Source organism: Lepisosteus platostomus, chromosome 1 (genome assembly GCF_059453375.1).
Source record: "Lepisosteus platostomus isolate fLepPlt1 chromosome 1, fLepPlt1.hap1, whole genome shotgun sequence".
In the NCBI taxonomy this organism is placed as follows: Eukaryota; Metazoa; Chordata; class Actinopteri; order Semionotiformes; family Lepisosteidae; genus Lepisosteus; species Lepisosteus platostomus.
Genome location: NC_142611.1, coordinates 41,451,679 through 41,471,041, shown reverse-complemented (window position 1 = coordinate 41,471,041; position 19,363 = coordinate 41,451,679). Strand labels below are relative to the sequence as shown.

Sequence of the window (19,363 nt, the reverse complement as noted above, 5' to 3'; positions counted from 1 at the left end):
TTCAATATTTCCTAATCGTTTTATTTTGCTATCGTCTGTCAACTTGACTAGTTTACTAACCATACCAGAACCTAAAACATTGGTATATACAGTATTAGAGCATTTATTATAGTGCAGATCCCTGTGGGACCCACCCCTTATCTCTGTGGTTTCTCTGTTTTCTGTTTATTAAGAAATTCTCAATCCAAACACAAACTTAACATTGAATGTCTACTCCCTGTAATTTGAGAATGTATCAAAAGTCTTGTGAAAGTCTAAACACACTATGTCTTATACTTTGTATTCATTATTGGTTTTGCTTACCTAATATTTAATTATTCTTAAAATGGTGGAGAGTATTTTAAGAGGAAAACACGTTTAGAAAGAAATCCTTTAGATGTCATTGACAAGACAAGTTAAAGACCTAAAATGCTTCTTTGGCATTATATTTTCACTGCCTAGGTTTCCTACTAGACTGACTGTGATGAAATCTATATTTCAGATTTAAGATCTGTATGAATGTCACCTTTTGGTTAATGTTTAGTGAGATAAGGAGTAAACAGATATTAACTCATACATAATTCTCCTTAAGGTGGTGTACGCTCGCTGTGGTTTTTGTAAAGTCTGCGACCAAGGAATGATATCATCACAAGTGACATTGAGAAGTGTCACAAGGAGAAGAAAGCTAAATAATAGCAATAAAGATAAGATACCTTTTAAAAACTGCAGTATGGACTCAAAACATGAAATGTTTTCTTATCCATGCATTTTGATGTACTCAGAGGGTATTTGAAAGATTTTCTTAAAAATAAGCTCTCTGAAACACATTGAATTACATTTTTTTCCAAATATTTTGTAGACTGTAACAGGTGAATTGTAGAGGAAATGTAAAGAAAACCATATTGTTTCATTTTTTTCATTATTGCGCTATGCAAAGATAAAAGTCACAATAAATGCAGTCATTGATATTGTTTTGATTGATATAAAACAATTTCGATTTTTAGAGTATTTCTAACTTTTTTTTCAAAACATGTTGAAAAAATAGTAATGAGATGCTTTCATTGACTTAAAACAGTTGAAATAGTCCAGTTGAATTCTGGTATATGCATGTGGGTGGGGGCTTATGGCTAGGAATGCTGATCAAAGGCTGCAGACTCTTGGGTTCATTTTGACAAGGATGTTTTTAAGTTATGCCAGCGGGCACATGTTATAAAAAGTATGATGGGGCCCACTGGATTTCCCAGCAAATAAACCTTGGTGCTTCATGCACCTCTGTGGAGCTTTGGTGATCTTTTTATGTGACTTTGTTTTAATGTGATGTCTCATGGCACAGTCCATTTTCACTTTTTTTTGAAGGAAAGGAAGTGCTCTCTGTCTCTGTCTGACAGGTCCAGCCTTGCTGTGGCTCTAGGTCTTGCCATAGTTATATACTACACAAAGTGTGGGTAGAGAAAAGAGAGCAGGTAATGGCTTTGACTTCAATAAGGCAGATGAGATGCCCTAAATGAGATTTAGGAGGGTGCTATACTTTACAGAGGAAAAAAAAAAGTTTTTTTTTGCTATAACCTTTGTTTGGTCCATTTGTTTCTGATTATAGGGTTTTCTGGAAAGAACATACTAGTCATTTTGTGAGTCACATCTCTCATCTCACATATACTTACATACAGTACTGTAGGGAAAGAGCCAGAAGCCACCTTTTGAGGATATGTGGTTGGGACCAAACTGAAAGGAAATCTCGGGCACCTTTGGAAGCTATCGAATGCTCAGAATTAGCAGAAGAGCAGGTTGCTGGCTTGGTGCAATACTGAAGGCATTTGGAAATGTGCTGCAAATCTTGCATTAGCAAAACATGCTTGAGGGTAGCCAAGGCCAGATCCCACAATCCTCCACCCTCTCTTGATGATAGGATTGCATGTGGCCAGAAACGAAATGCCCACATTATCGTGCTTTGTTTATTTTTTTCAATTTACTTTTTGGTAAAGAGAAGAATTTAATTTATTAATTTTAAGCTTTCCTTCATCTGATTTTTCATGTCCAAGTCAAGCCCGAAAACAGTAATAGAAAACAACAGTGCATAACAGTATTTATACAGGCAGTCTGACATATTAGCTACTGTATAATCCACTGCCCCTTGATGGTACAGTGTTTATAATTATTTATCAAGATGTCTTTTTTTTCAGATTTCTAAGCAGCTGTTCTTTATCTTTATTTTTCACTATTGAAATCACAATTCAATTAACATTAAATTAAAGGCTGTTGCACTGCATTTTCTTCATGGAATGCAAGTTTCTTAAGGCAATGTAGCATCTCTTTGCCTGTCATTAAATTAATCCTATCAGGCAAACCTTAAGGCTTTATGTGACTAAGTATTTTTTTTCTGATGCCAATGCACTGATTTCCCCTGGGTGATTTTAATTAGAGTTTAACAAAGCACATGACCAGTCTTTTATTTCCGCCTTTACCCTCTGTGCTAATTTCTTTCCCTCCCCCCTTGTCTGTGTATGGCGCTTCTCTTCCATGCCAGGTTTCCCTCATCTCCCTCCTGTCAAAGCAGTATGGGTCTGTTCCCCAGGCAGCACTATGGTCTCTTTTGATGTCAGAGGAAACAACATTTTTTTTTGCATTTTCTGATTGATAACCCACACAGTGCCAGCTGTTCTTCTATTGTAAAACCTTATCTGTGGGTAAAATCAGCATACACATGAATTTATATTGAGACGTGTTAACCTCAGATTAGGAAAAAGGGACATATCTATCTGCACAATGTTAGGCATAGATATCACTTGCTGTTTCGATTCACCCTGTTGTCTTTGTTGTGTACAATTTTGCTGAGTGGTTAAAAAATAATTGTTAGATTGTGGGTATGTTTTTTTTAATATTTCAGGTTTTTGTGCACTTGCTGATAGTCAATCTTTAATCCATACCCATACATTTCTTATCTTCTCTTATGGTTTGCAGTCTTTTCTGGCACCCTAGGGTTTGAGTAGAATAGTTGAAGATTTCTTTGCAGTAATACACTGCCTTGCAAGAGTATTCAAATCCTTCCTATGCTGTGCCATTTTGTGGCATTAATATTTTTTAGACTTAATAGTTTATTCAAATTGTGAATGCTAAAACTTCGAATACATCTAAAACTAAATAAAATAAACTGAAATACAGTATGTAGATTGCATAAGTATTGAGACTAGTGAACTCAGTATTTAGTGAAGGTACCTTTGGAAGCTGTTACAGTCATAAGTATCATCTTTGCACATTGGTTTAATATAATATTTGCCCACTCTTGGGGATTATTGGGGATTGCTAATTGCAATAGCAGTTTTCAAGTCTTTCCACAGATTCATGCCAAGAGTTAGATCATCCACTTGTTTTGTGTGCCACTAATACTTTTTCAATGTCAGTAATAGCCCTACATGTTTTATTAATACATATATAAATAATAAAATATAATACTATCTAAATGTAATAAATTTATACGCACATATTACTATTTAGTGCGATCCTTGCCCTTGGTTTCGTTTGCTGAGCTTGCCGTTCTCAGGCTCGTAGCTTGACACTTTATGCAACATGCAAGCCTTTAAGAGTTCAGTTGTTAACTGGCCATGGGAGGGACAAAGAACTGGCTTCATGTGTGAAAATACGTATTCACCTATCTTAATCCAAATGTTAAAAAATCCCTAATTGCAATCTTTAAACATTGGTGGTTTAAAAACTCTATTTTGTTTTACAAAGTTATTGTCAGCTAAAGCATGATGTCTATGAAATAAATAGGTTTACTGTAGATGACAAAGTGAAAGTTGTGAAAAAAAACACCCTGAGCAAAATACAAGTTTAATGCCCCAGTATAGTGACAGGGACACTATACTGTAAAAAGGCGCCGTCCTTTGGATGACTCTCTGTGGTCATTAAAAATCCTGGTGTGTTTCTCGAAAAGAGTATGGGTGTAACCCCAGTGTCCTGGCCAAATTTCCCATTGGCCCTTACCAATCATGGCCTCCTAATAATACCCATCTATGAATTGGCTTCTTTACTCTCCTCTCCTCCCCACTGATAGTGTGGTGAGCGTTTTGGTGCACTATAGCTGCTGTCGCATCATCTAAATGGATGCTGCACATTGGTGGTGGTGGAGGGGAGTCCCCATTGCCTGTAAAGCGCTTTGAGTGGAGTGTCCAGAAAAGCGCTACATAAGTGTTAGCAATTATTATTATCAGCAGCATGGATTACAAACTTAACTGTGAAAACAATAGGCTAGCCCTGCTAAGAATAAGTTAGTTCAGGTGGGTAGCTGCGTCAGAATGCATCACTGACTGCCCTAACTTTCTTACACCCGAAGAAGGCTCCACAGCTGTAACGTTGTGTTTTCTTTCTTCTCTTTTCAGCGTGAAATAAACCTTACTTGTACCTCTGCTAAGAACAATACAGTTACTAAGTGAACCATCTTTTTCTACGCCAAAGAGCTTTCATTGGGTAGCATGTTGTAGAGAATTAAAGAATAAAGAAGCATAGTTTTTAAGAGTTTGTAGGTGTTGTAGGTTGCAGACATCTGATCTGTAGGACTCAAGCCAGGAGTTTGACGGAGCCATTCAAGGACTTCCACATTCTTATTCTTAAGGCACTCCAGTATCGCTTTGGCGATCGTTCTGTTGAAAGGTGAATTGTTGTCCCAGTTTTAGGTCTGTGGCAGGTTTTCCTCTAACAGCTGCCAGTGCTTTACTCCATGTATGTTAGCATACGTTTTCACAAGTTGCCCAATCCCTGCTGATGAGAAGGATAATATTGCCACGGCTGTCCTTCCCAGTAGTGATGGTATTGACCGAGTGATGCACTATTTTGGGTTTGTCAGATATAACGTCATGCAAGACCAGAAAGTTCCAATTTTATCTTGACTGATTGAAAATCATTTTGCCACATTTGTTACATCACTTAGGTACTTTGTTGTAAACCCCATGCAGGATCTGAGATTTTTTTTTTCATTTCCATACAAGCCCCCTTTGTGGAGTAACTGGGGTATTGTTGACCCATGAACACTTCCTCCCATATTGGTCATTGATCTCTGTAACTCTTTCAGAGTCGCTGTTGGCCTTGCAGGGCATCACTAACCAGATTCCTCCTTACGTGTCTGCTCAGTTCAGAGGGACAGTCTGATCTAGGCAGTGTCTGGGAACCTTCCGCTTCTTAGTGATCAACTTGCACAAGCCCAGCGAGATATTGATATTATCTGAGTTGTTTTGAAAGTTGTTTATGGTTAAATCTTTCACTGAGCTTCACTACCAGACAAGTACATGTGTGTTTATTCTGTAATCATGCAAACCATTATTTCACACAGATTGAAACTACTTAGGCATGTTAAAATAATTTTAGGTTTTGCATACTTATGTATCCATGACTCACTCCATGTGTGGAGTAAGTTGTATATATAGAAAATATACATTTCTTGTAATGACTTAAAGTGTCTACATAAAATGTAAGAACTGTGCAAGGGTCTAAAAATGTTTGCAGAGCACCTTATTAGGGGTTAAGGGGGATCTGGAACCTATCCTGGCAAGCAACAGGCGTAATGCAGGATATACTGTACCAGTCCATCGCAGGACCGACAGACACAAACACACACATGCTCACACCAGGGACAGTTTTCTCTAAAGCAAATTGACCTAGGAACATGTCTTTGGACTGTGGGAGGAAACAAAGCACCAAAGGAAACCCACACAAACACAGGGAGAACATACAAACTCCACAGAGATAGTAACCCAGGAAATGAACCCAGAGCCTCAGCTCTGTGAGGCATCAGTGCTAACCACTGTGCCCTATGTTAACAAAATTTAAGAAACTAAAACACTATTTAAAATTCAGTATTTTAAAGAAATAACAGTCATGGTCCAATGTATTTTCAATTGAAAAGTACAAAAAGGCATCAGCAACAACATATCAGAAGAAATAATATTACAGGAATTCAGTAACATTGCAGAGTGATAGTTCTAAGGTATTTAAGTTTCTTTTTCATTACTAATGTATATTTCTTTGTTGAATTATGCATAAACTTAGACATCATAGGGTTGTTTGTTGATCACGTGTAACTGTATAGTACTTTGAAGAAAAAACGTCTTCTGTAATTCTTTCTTTGAAATTCTGCAAAAAATTAGATTAGTTGTCCTGCAGATTAAGGCAAAGGTGATTTTTCTGTGTCAGTAAAATGCAACATTACAAATAGGAGGTAAACAGTTTTAGTCTTGCAAGATGATACTCCACGGCAATGTAATTAAATACTTTTTTTCAAGATTTGTCTTGACATCACTGCTGGATTCTGCTCTGTTAGCACTGAAAGTGTTAAAGTGCTAGATGTCAAGGGTTGGCTTCAATTATTCCACCTGCAAGGGGTAGGTTTAAAGACACTATTATTCTAGTCTATTAAAATTAGATTAAAAAACACGTATTACTGTATATTGAGAAGCAGAAAAGGGAGTAGCCATAGAGGTTCCAGGTATTGTTGTCTCCTCAATTTCCCTACAGGATCAATAAAGTCTTATCTTATCTTAAATATGGTAATCTGGTGCTCTCACTCATGATCTGTAGTCCTTATCCTAAGTATATTTAGAATAATCAATCTAGGCCCTGCATAAAAAAGCTTAGAAACTCTATATATAATGTTCCAAATGGCAAAATATTACATATCAGTACTACAGTAAGTTATTGTTTTGTGAAATTTTTAGAAAGTTATTTTTTTATCACAGCTGCAGTTTACTTTCTGGGTGACTCATTTAATCTCCATTATCTCTCAATATCTAATTCTCTGTTTCATCAAAGACTAAACTTTCCATTTCCGTGTTTTTCAAAGTGGTTTTGACCTCTTGTCTGAAGTAGCTTGGTTTTGATTCACAAAACTCACCCTCTTACTGATACCATATCATGAAAAAATTTGCAGAGGAAACTCATTTCAGTGTGCTAATAATAATAACATTTCTGTTCCAGCTTCAGAAGCATAAAGAAGAACAAAAAGATCTGTCTGCCTTTTCCAGAACTTCAGAAGAAAGTCTGGATCTTGCTGATTACCTGAGCTGTTGGCAAAACCTCCTGACATCTCAGTGTTTAGAGCTTGGGGACCTCATTAATAACCTGGATGAGGAGGCAGCTGCTGACATCCGGAAAGTTACCATACGTCTTATCCAAAGTGCAATGAGTGACATCAAGGCCATCCAGCCCAATATTGCCCAACACTTGATGGATTTAGGAGCTCCAAGATACGCCCTGCTGCACTCTGGGCTGACACATGAGCTGGTGTCCAGCGCTCTCTCCGAAGCCCAGGAGAGGCTCCACAAAGAAGGGAAAATCGCTGTAAAAACACTCCAGAGGAGCAGGGATACACTCCAAGAGCAACTGAGGCTGGAGCTTCAGGAACAACAGACCTTGCGCCAGAGAGGGAGGGCAGTGTTTCAGTAAGAAAATATCTTCTCCTGAAAAAAATTAACTGTTTAATTATCATGTTCTTTCCTCTCTTAATTTTAAGTACTTTTTGTGGGAAACAATCCAACCTAAGCTCAAGCACATAATTGGGAATAGATCAAGTTTAAAGTCCATTTTTAGTCTGTCATTGTGGAATTTACTGTTGGATATACCTTGTAATAAAATGTGGACCTTGTGAGGAAAGTGCTGCAGTCTATAAAGGAGAAAGCTGATCGTTATTACCCAAATTCACTATCTAAATGTTCTAGCTTCTGTACTTTCTTCACTGGGGCATGCTAATAACTGGCATTTGGAAATGAGTGATAGATCTTCATAGTGTAATGATTCTTTGTTTACATTTTAAAATTTTAGTAAGTCTTATACACGTAAAACATTAAACCACAACACAAGAAGCATTGCTGTTGTAACTTGAAGCCTGATATATAAGAATGTCACAATAATTTTTTAAGTCTCATACAATACACATTTCAATAACTTCAATGTTTTTAATAGTGCAGTTAATAGTCTTTATAATTAATACGTCACAAGATGTGGGATCCCCGTTTAAAGTCCTTAATGGGCAGTGTAAAACAGCGATGTTAAGTGTAAATGACGTAAAAGCACATTAAACGCAGGGCCCCTGTATTTAAGTGTCTATAGATTGACTTTTAAAAGATTTTAAATTGAAACAGGTCTTCTTTAACTTTCACTGAATATTGCCTAATTTGTTTATTGTCAATACTCTGCCTTGGTTCTGCAAGTGTTGTTTTAATTTTTTTGCGTAAAAATAGCATAACACTGTGTTTCTGTTTCATTTTAGATGTATAAAACTGTACAGTAGTCTTGAACAAAGACATTGCAACATAAGGTTTCAGAAAAGACAAAGATATATAATAACCAACTACAAGTGCAATAGGAAAATGTGATTTTGTAGAAAAGCTATTGCACATTATTATATTTTGGAAGTGTACTGGGGAACTGGTCATTTTAGATTCTGCAGGTACACATTTGAAGTTGTGAATCAGTTACGATAGAAATACAATAGAAATTAATATCACTGGTAAATCAATTCTACAAGCTTTTTCTTAGTGTAATTTTCTTTATGCATTAAATGGCTTAATTTCATTATCATACCAACATCAAACAAGTTCATTTGTAGTGAGGTGCCTTAGTCTACAAGCCATCTATAAGAGTTGCTAAAGTGCTACAGAACAGGTTTTCTCAATGTTACTGTACAGGTTTTAAAAGTTGTTCTTGTGTTTGACAGAAACCTCTGCAGAGCTCAGCTTACAATGTCTGATGATGATTTATTGAAGATGAAGCTGGAGTTTCAGTATTGTCTTTCAAGGATGGACAAGTGCTTGGTTCTTCCAAGGGCTCTGGCAAGGTCTAGATTGCAGGTCTGCCTGTCAGACTGGAGGAAAACTATGCTAATGAAGATGGAGCACAATTATGCAGCTCTACAGGAGAAACAGGTAGTTATCTGCCTTGCAGATTTTTCTGGAAAGAAAAAGCACAGTATGGGACATAATTATGGAAATTCAGCATGTAATGCAAATTACTCATTATATAATAATGTTTGTGTCAAAGTGATATATGTCTAACAGTACTTTGACATGCTTTGATGTTATTGGTATTCAGGAAACCCAAGTTGGCTGTTATAGTTTTTTATATGTGGTGAACATATCTCACAAGACAAGGGTCTAGAAGAAGCAGCTTTGTAAATCTGGAGCAGGTACTCCCCAAGAGAGCCCTGCAGCAAAATTGGGTACCTGCAGGACAGTAGACAGTTGTTGTCTGCACGGAACATTATGTGGGCAGGTGCAGGACATTACAATTACTGTTGGTGGGAGCAAGTAGTTGCTGTAGGTATTCAGGAGTGTGGAATAATACTGGACTATTAGTTACATCATACAACTCGAACTACTGTGATATAACACAGGTGCCGTATTTCAGTGCACAGAACGAGTGAGAGTGCCGATGATTGCATGGGAAAATTTAGTACCAATTGCAGGCTCAGTTAGCAACATTCTTTTTAATTGACCTAAACCTAAAAGGTTTACTACTGCCTGTCTTTTACTACAAGGGCCACTTGTCAATGCTATGCTCTTTCTTTCTTTCAACTCTTCCCCGTGATGACCACACACCTGTTACACACAGGACAGTAGAGTCCCGAGAGCTTTCAGGCCTGCTGTCTTGCTTCTTCTTTTCTACTCACCAACACACTTATTACTGAAAAAGCGACAACTTGTAATTCAAGGATAAAGCATGTATAATTGTTGCATAATAATTGCAAAAAATGATATGACCTAGAACGTCACATAATTTAATGGTTAGTGTTGGCTCATACTTGACATCCCTAGAATGCTTGTTCATTCAATTCTTTTTTTAAAGTTTTTGTTGGCATGTTATGGACAGTTGTGGCATTATGCTGATGTATTACACGCATGCCTACATTAAGTGCTCTGGTACTTCTGTTGCTTTTCATATACGCACTCCCTCCTGTCCACATTGAGCTCTGGCACCTCATAATTTACAGATCAAGCACTGTTGATAGGCGACAATCTTAAACAGAGATGTTGCGAATGGCTTTGCATTAAGTACAAGTGTGTTTCCTCAAGAACAAGAAAATACACATATATTAGTATTTTGATTTGATTTAATTGATTTAATTAGTTTATTATAGCATATTAAGTATTGTAAGGAGAGGAAGCAATATACTGCTGAATGATACAATGTATTCTAAGCATCTACACATAACTTCTTAACTTTGTTGGTGCCTTGATCTTTAAAGTCTCTGTGCAGGCTGCTGAGACATGATTTGGCATTCCCCTTGTGACAGGGCAGCAAATTAGTAAAGATTTGCACATTGAGGCAGTTTTCATTGGCTGGCCTCATGGTATGGTTCTATAAATCTAAAAAAAGCTTACACCCGAAGAAGGCTCTACAGCTGAAAAGTGTTTTCTTTCTTCTCTTTTTAGTATGGAATAAACCTATTTCTTGGTTCTATAAATGTTAATTTGGACACAGAGCACTGGTGGTAGTAAAATATCATTGTAAGCCAAGCATTGTGTTGAGTTATACTGCATGTGGCACAATCATTATGTTTACATTAACTGTCTTGGTTAGTTTGTAAGAACTTACAGTCTTAAATTGTCTGAGATGACTAATGCACAGTAAGTGGTGTAAGTTGTTTTGGCTTTTTTGGCTTTGTTGATCCTATCATTAGCTCAGGTATATCCTTAGGTGTACCAAAAGCAGAAGAAAAGTTTACAGCTTTTTTTCAATATGTGGGAAATGTTGTATTTGTTTGCCATGTCACCGTCGAAGGGCAAGCCATGAATTGGCTGCAGTAATGGGTCGAAAAGTTGAGACAATGAAATGAAATTCAGCTATATCTTAAAGTTTGTTAAAATATTCATTTTAGTATTTAGAGAAGCATTACATTTCATGAAACAACATCCAGAATATGTGGTAAATTGACTGCCTGTACATAATGTATACATCAAAACACAAAAAAAGATAGGTGGGAATTATTGCCGATTTTAAGCTTTGTGCTAAAAAAGGGATTTATTGCACCCAGTTTAACAATAAAAGTCCTAAAGGATGCTTTTCTCTGTTTATTATTTGTGTGACATTCAAATTTGTATTGACAGAAAAAGTATAAAATCAAAAAGCAGTCTTCTGGGGCCACACAAATACAATTGCAAGAATACAACGAGCTCCTGGTTGTCCGGAAAAGAACACAAGAAAAAATCCAGCTTTATGAGCAGGAAAAAGAGATGGAAAGCACAGCAATGAAGGAGGTAAGTCAACTGGAGTACTGTATGTACATTTATTTAACAAAAAACCTGATATTGCAGACTATGTTAACAAAACTTGTTTTGTATTTAACTATTGTGAAACAGCTGGGAACTATAGTATATCAATAGACTCCACTTCCTTGAAACATGGGGTTTCAGGTTTCACCAAACCAATTGTCTTTCTCCAAATTGTTAGGTGACAAAAGGCAGCAATTAATTCGCCACTGCTTTCCATGGAATATAATTAAGATCCACTCTCTTGTCTGAACCTATTACCCTATTAGAGTGTATTTTCATCCATCCATTTTCTAACTGTTTTATCAGCATAGTGTCGTGGGTGAGCCAGAGCCTATCCTGACAAGCAAAGGGCGCAAGGTATACACCCAGGACAGGGCACCAGTCCTTTGCAGGGCACACACAGACACAAACGCACACACTCACTCCAGGGCCAGTTGTCCTAGAAGCCAGTTAACTTGCCAGAACAGTATGTCTTTGGACTGTGGGAGAAAACCTACTCAGACATAAGGAGAACATAAAACTAGTTTATTTTAATTTCTGAAAAAATTATATTTATTAATGCATTTTATAGCCAGCAGCCATATCCCCCTGCAGCTCTCAACTGGCTACCAACTGAAGCTAAGCAGGTTTGAGCCTGGTCAGTACCTGGATGTGAGACCTGTTGCTGCTGGAAGTGGTGTTAGTGGGACCAGCGGGGGGCGCCCAACCTGTGGTCTGTGTGGGTCCTAATGCCCTGGTATAGTGGCGGGGACACTATACTGTAGTGGGCGCCGTCTTTCGGATGAGATGTAAAACCGAGGTTCTGACTCTCAGGGGTCATTAAAGATCCCTGGGCATTTCTCGATTAAGAATAGGGCCTTATCCTGGTGTCTGGGACACATTTCCCCCCTCGGCCTTTACCGTGGCCTCCAAATTGTCCCTATATGTGATTGGCTTGCACTTGCCCTGCGATGGACTGGTGCACCGTCCAGGGTGTACCCTGCCTTGTGCTCGTTGCTTGCCAGGTAGGCTTTGGCTTCCCGCGACACCATATGGTATAAAGCAGTTTGGCAAATGACATGACAATAAATTGTATTTTAGTTTTCCATTTTTCATCACTCATGACATTTTTTGTGTTGCACATTCTGTGATAACAATCTTGTTATAAATCTTCTGATTTCTGCTTAGGTTGTTTTTTTCCTTCATAAGTAACTGGCAAAAGTATCTGAAAAGATTTTTCACGGCCAGCTTTTTACCCATTTAGGTTCACTCCTGCTCTAAATGATACATACTGGTTTTGAGAAAGGTACATTTCAGAGGAATGATAATACTGCTCTTATTATTGCTAACGAAGATCCCACACTTTTTTTCCAAGCTATCATCTTGTCTTTCTGATTTGCCCTGACACCAAGCTGTGTGCTAAGGCCTGCATGACAAAATTAATAAACTATCTTCAAACGGGCTTTACTAAAGGGCACCTGATATCTGATAATGTTTACATCATTACACATGCAGCTACAGACATTGCTTCCCCCTGCCCTTGTCTCATTGGATACCAAGAAGGCTTTTTTTTGCCAGCTTCAGTGGGAATATCTCAGTCCTTGAGATCAAACTTTAAGAATAAAATTAAAATGTGATGTTCCAAACTGTCAACAATGGTGTCAATTGACTGCAGGTATTGTTTTAAATTTGCTGTTTCTAGAGATACTTGTTAGGGATGTTCACTTTCACCTCTGTTACATGCCTCGTCTTGGTTCAAGTTCAAGTTTATTGTCATTATTCTCATACACAGGTATATGGTATAACAAAATACTATTTAGATAGCTCTCAGACTGTAAGTAGTCCAAACAACAATACAATTGTGCAAGAAAAGAAGACAGAGACAACAGACAATGTGCAAAACAACAACAGATAATTTGCAAAATCATACGTCAACAGAATGAAATAAAGCAGTGGTTTTCAAACTGTGGTACGCGTACCTGCAGTGGTACACGGCGTGCCGCCAGGTGGTACGCCAAATGACCCTGGAACTTTGTTGTGTGCGCTGAAAAATCGGGACGGGTTTTCATATTTTGTATTTTTATATGTGTCGAATACGCAGCCTACGTACTACGATACAGTGCGCGCTAATACATCAGTGGACACAAGAGATACTCTGTAATTCTATACCACTCTATAGGAATGCATGCTACGGACACAAGTGACCAATTGTATTTTAAAAAAAGCTACTGTATCTCCAGCAAATAGGGAGGTAGGAGAATGTGCGTGATTTTGGAACAATGCCAACGTTGTAAACACAGGAATTCATAGAAATGCGTGCTACGAACGCTGGTAATCTGGTGAGCACAGGAAAGCGTGAAAAATAACAGAAAAATATTTAAGAACTGTTCTAAGTTAATTTGAGAAAAATACACCGAGCGTCTCTGTGTTTCTCTCCCATGCGCAAAAACTTAAAATAAACACTGAAATAAAAACGGAAACGTGGAAAAATGCAAGCTTGCGGATTGCTTAAGCAGGTAAGCCCCACACTATTATGTGTGGAGAAAAAGCTGCTGAACAGCTCGACCTGCTGCCTCCCCCGAAAGACACAGTCATTCATAGGAATATTGAAATGAAGGATTATATCAAAAGTACGCTGACAGAGCGCGTTAAGATGAGCAGATGTTTTTCACTGCAATTAGATGAGTCTGTAGTCGATTTGGCCAATTTGCTCGTTTACGTTAGATACGAGTTTAAGGGTACATCCCGTGAGGACTTTCTGTTCTGTAAGCCGCTACCAACAGGAACTACAGGAGAGCACGTATTTCAGCTTCTGAATGAATTTATCAAAGAGAATGGCATTGACCGGATAAAATGTGTCGGAGTTTGTACAGACGGTGCTAGAGCAATGACAAGCCGACACAGCGGTGTAGTTGCGCGAATTAGAGAGGTTGCTCCAGAAATTAATGGTTTCATTGCAACATCCACCGCGAGACCTTTGCCATCAAGAAAATGCCTGACGATTTAAAATCTGATAAGACTGTTGTGAATTGTATCAAGGCTCGAAAAATTAATTCACATCTGCTTTGCTTGACTAAACAGGCTCACCCCTCTCACTGAAATGGTGCTTTTTTATTTTTATTTGTTGTTGTTTTTTTTCTGTAAAACACTTTGAGAAGCCACATTTTATCAAACAAAGTTTATTATTATAATATTTATTATATGTATGTGTGAGTGTGTGTGCACATGCGCTCATGTTGGTCATTGAGAATTTCTGGGGTTCCTATGAGATGATGACTTGTAGGTGGTACTTGGATGCTTTGGTTGGATTAGGGGTGGTACTTGGTCCAAAAAGTTTGAGAACCACTGAAATAAAGGATAAAACGATACAAAATTATGGAGAGTAAATGTCTTGACATGTGAAGTAGAGGTAGATCTCAATGTGCGTTTGAGTTTTGATAAAGAGAGAAGGCACTGTAAGGGTTCAGATCGTAGGTGAGAGTGACTGGGAGTTTAATAATTTGATAGTGCGAGAACCATTTGGAACCATTGGCTAAAGCTGTCTCTTCGTCTACTATTTATATCTCTAGCTCTGCTTGGCATTGAATGTGCTAATAATATAATTACTGTATATGTAGTCAGTCTCTCCCAATCCCTGTCTTACCTGCTATTTTTAAATTGGTTTTGGCACTCTATTACAGTCTTAAGTTCATTGTTCCAAATTTGCTGCTGTTATTTTTTGCAATGGAAAAAAATTGTTCTCTCTCAGACTGTGTCATAACTTATATACTTCATATACCTTAGTATGGAAATTTACTTTTCTTGACATGCCATCAGAGTAAACAGCTTTAATAACACTTTGAAACACGTACAGTATGTGCTGGCATGAGCGGATAAATTCATTTTTCCAGTTCTCTTCAAGATCGTTTTTCCATAATAAAAATGAAGATGTTTTCATGCTTCATTTACATTGTACTTTCTGCACCATAAAATATATACAGGAGGCCAAGGTCTGACAAAACTCTTTTTCCTAAAATTTTTATTTGTACTCCTTCAGCCTGCAGTTGAAGACTTAGGATCCATTAGGATCACCAATTTTTTTTTTGTTATACCAGCCAAAATTTTTTAAGTCAACAATTGTGCGTTTTTTGTCTCGGGTCACCTCAGGAGAGAAGGAAAACGTGTAGGCAGAGTCTTCCAACCTGTCCACCTTTGAGGCTCGCATCTTTTAAACCTGCTCCATTTTACAGGTTCAGATTGGAAGAGAGGCGCATCTCTCACAAGCACCTCAGCAAAGCTGCAAGTGTTTGTCAAGAGAGCCTTAGCCAGTTATTGCCACCTAACCCTTGGTGGCTCTTAGCCAATTGTGTGCTACTGCTTGGGGACTCATGGTGATAGTTGCCTAGTGACATGAACGTGGATCAAACTAGCAAGGCCTGGATAGTAAAGCTCAGCCTGGCTTTTCTTTTTTGTTCCTGTATGTCTATATTCTGCAATGTGTGCCTTAGGCATCCTGTGTATGCGGAGGTTCTTTATGTACCGAATTCACAATCTTTCTGTTATAGGAGAGAACATATGCAAGGAAGCCATTTTGCCCAGTTGGCTTGTTTGTTACAAACTTTCAACGGGCTAGATAGGCTGGATGCTCCTCTTGTTTGTAACTGTTCTTATGTTTGTAGACATTACTATTTAGAATTAGAGATATGATAAAAGAATGTTATAGATGAAGGAACAATTTAAATTTGGCTTCCAAGTGAAATGTCTTGTACCCTTGACTGCACTTGGATCTCCTGTAGAGGCTTTTAAAGGGGTATAGTTCTTGAATGCCAAGTTCCTGCAGATTTTAGAGGTACCTTTCAGTTAGTACTTGATTACTAAATTAAAGTCATTAAATTTGAGATGCAAAGAGAATCAGAAACAAATTTGACACTCAAAGACCAGGCTTGCTTCTATAGTAAATATATTCTGAGGTCTTCTGTACTGTGAGGTAAGGGAGCAGAGAGGACTTCAGATTGTTGATAAAAAGAAAAGATTTTAACATTTTCTGGAAAAAGAAGGTGTTTTTTTTTGTAACACTGAAAACAGAATGAAAAGTTTACCCATCTATGAATTATCAGAAAACTGAGTATTCCTTGTAAGTGTCACAGCAACTAGGAGCCTATTCCTATTTAATGACCACAGAGAGTCAGAATGTCTCATCCGCAGGTTAGATACAGTATAAGTCCTTCCTAGGGGGCACTCACACAAAAGCACACAAGGACAATTAAGTAACATCAATTTACCTACTGTAGCCAGTATGCTTTTGGAAGTCTGAAGGAAACTCAGAAAAAAGGTTGCAGATGCGAGGAGTTCATCCACCCCATGTTTCCCCTTTGGTAGTTTAGTAGTATCTGCTTGAATTTTAAAATTTGCTCCAGATGTTTTTTGTTTAGATGATAACCATTTGGCTGGGAAGCCTGTTCCAGCCTCTGACTCCTGCATTTCTTGTTTTTCTGCCAAATCTGAAATAGTCTCCTAAATTCACCCCATTAATAGAATTTCTTCCCATATCAAATGTCCTTCGTTCTCTAAACTGTAATAACTGATATGAGTGATACCGAAATTCAAATCAAAAAGGTTGTTCAAAATATCTGAGAGATGGTAAGTTCCCTATACCAGCAAAACTGCCTTATAGTCAAGAGCAATATTTCTGTTGAATTAAAGAGATGACAATATTTGCAAGCCTGCTTGTTTACAATGCACTAAGGCCACTTCACGTCACCGGAAGTTCTGTTCCTTCATTCTGAATCACAGATTATGGCATTTCATCTATTTAATTATGTAAATTGGAGGTTTTACAAGTTACTATGAACATTTTACTTTTTTTGTGGTTTGAAATGTACTCATCAATGCTGATGACCCCATATAACCCCAAACTATACAAATAGCATTGAAGTTCCTATTTAGAAAATGTTCAGTTGTGAGTTATCAGAGCATAGTGGTGATTTTTCAAATTGGGTGAGGCTATACAGTAGTTTCACAAGGTGTGCTGTACACTGTACTGTTTCTGCATTTTAAAACCAGTATTTTATGCAATATGATGGGTTGTGCTTCTAGCAGGACCACTGCAGCTGAGGAGTTGTGAATATCCATGCATTCCTTTTGTTAAGATAACACATTTGAAACTAACAAACCCTTAGATGCATTTTAAAAACCTCAAAAGGTCCATAAACATCCAGTATGACAGTTGTTGGTGGCACCGGCTCATGGTACAGGCTGACGAAAGAAACAGTTGGCAGATATGATCCTCCTAAATCCCATTCTGAGCATTTTGTCTCCCATCCACTTTTACTCAGTTCAGACACTAGGGATGTACACACATCAATGAAGCCCATAACTATAACAGGGATGACTGACACCCTAAATGACAAGGAGAAGGACAAAGCCTCAGAGGCATTGTAAGAGAGAACACAATGATTTATTATATTTAATGGCTAGAGATATTCACTTTAAATATCATAAATTAGAAGTCCACCTTGGGGTGGGTACATCCACAGTCTTGATGCTTAAAATGCTGAAGAGTAAAGAAACGTGAACTTTCACAACTCAGTATTGCTGTGTTTGTTTGTCTCTTTTTGTTTAACAACTTAAGTTGTCATATCACAAGAGTAAATTAATTAAAATATCAAAATCTATTCCTTTAGATGTAATCATACTTTATATCACTTCGTAAATTAACAAGTTTGTATAGCTGATTACAAATAAACCATTATTTCATTTGTAATAATTGTGGAGTCACTTCATTCATGAGACTCACCAGACTCTACATTTCAACTCTGTGCTGTGCCTGAACAAATGATGGACATAAGATAAGATCACTTTATTGGCCATATACAATTTCTTGTATTAGGTATTTGTCTTTTTCCATACCCCAACTTGCTCTCCATGCGACACACAGACAAGGAGAGAAACTTGGGGTCAGAGCGCAGGGTCAGTCATTTATATGGCACCCCTGGAGCAGTTGGGGTTAAGGGCCTTGCTCAGGGGCCCAACGGAGTAGGGCAAAACTAAGGCAAACAAAAATAAGGCAAAAATGTTGGTATAGGACTAGGCTAAAGCATATCAAAACCTGAAAAAACATCTATCTCGTGTACACTATTTTGAGAAAGATCACATCAAAGGCCACAGAATGAAACAAGTTATTTTTTGTACATGTAAAAGTACCTTAAAAACACCATAATTGTGTTTCTGTGTCAAATGTGGAGGATGCTATGGCCACATAAGAAATAGATTGAGGGGAAAAATCCACATAGGTTTACCTTTGATTAAACTTTCATTAAAATAAAAGATGTTTTGAGCACTTTGAAGAATTATTTCATAAGAACTCACCCATATACAATTTTTCTTCTACCATGAAAAGGTTAGTTTTTACTGTAAAAACCCAAACCATTATTGCAAACCCAAACATACTTTTATGTCTTTCCTTTCAAAGCTTGTGCATTGTAACCTATTCAAGTCTTGGTTCAGACATTAAAGAGAATAAAAAAGTATGCTCACTTTTTATACAAAATGTGAAGCTCTACATCCCCTCAAAACATTTTTAAGGGCCATTATCCCATTTTTACTGATCAGAGATATCTGACAAGATAGCAGATCTGCTTGCTTTCCTTCAGGATTCCTTGATAATCTCTGGTGTTTAGGTCTCCTAGCTGAAGTCATTGAATGGCAGTAGTACTCCATGCACATAGTTTTTTTTGTTCTCTATGTATGGTGCTTCATACACATTTTGCTCAAGAGTTCAATGGCACAGAATATATTTTGTTAGCCTGTAATCGCTGCTACTATGGCATTATATTAAAACATTATTTGTTGACAATGTGGCTGTTTTTCCTTGGTATTCTTGGATAATTTTGTGGACTTCCAGATTATTGCAGAGTACTGAATTGTATCTGTTTGATGAGAGAGTGGTGCATAGGATAACACTGTTAAAAACACTTCTGTGTTTAATTCCAATGCTAATTTTTCAAAGCAACCATAGAACTCTAATAAACATAACCACTAAGGGCATCATCTGAATTAATTTGAATTTTTTTAACCATGAATAAAAAAATAGATCATCAGCATTGTTTAGGTAGATAGAAGAACATTAGTGGTGTTTATTCTCATTTGCTGTAAAGATCAGTTTTGATTAG

The 19,363-nt window shown here is 37.5% G+C and overlaps 1 protein-coding gene across 2 annotated transcripts in view; it reads left to right on the top strand.

Annotated features, from left to right (window-relative positions):
- Positions 1-19,363, top strand: part of evc2 (EvC ciliary complex subunit 2) — a 122,157-nt gene that overhangs the window by 64,267 nt on the left and 38,527 nt on the right. For both annotated transcript variants that reach the window (XM_088628807.1, XM_088628800.1), the window contains exons 14-16: positions 6,943-7,406; positions 8,681-8,888; positions 11,070-11,219. In XM_088628807.1, the coding sequence (XP_088484933.1) occupies positions 6,943-7,406; positions 8,681-8,888; positions 11,070-11,219 (822 nt within the window). The remainder of the gene's footprint in view (positions 1-6,942; positions 7,407-8,680; positions 8,889-11,069; positions 11,220-19,363) is intronic.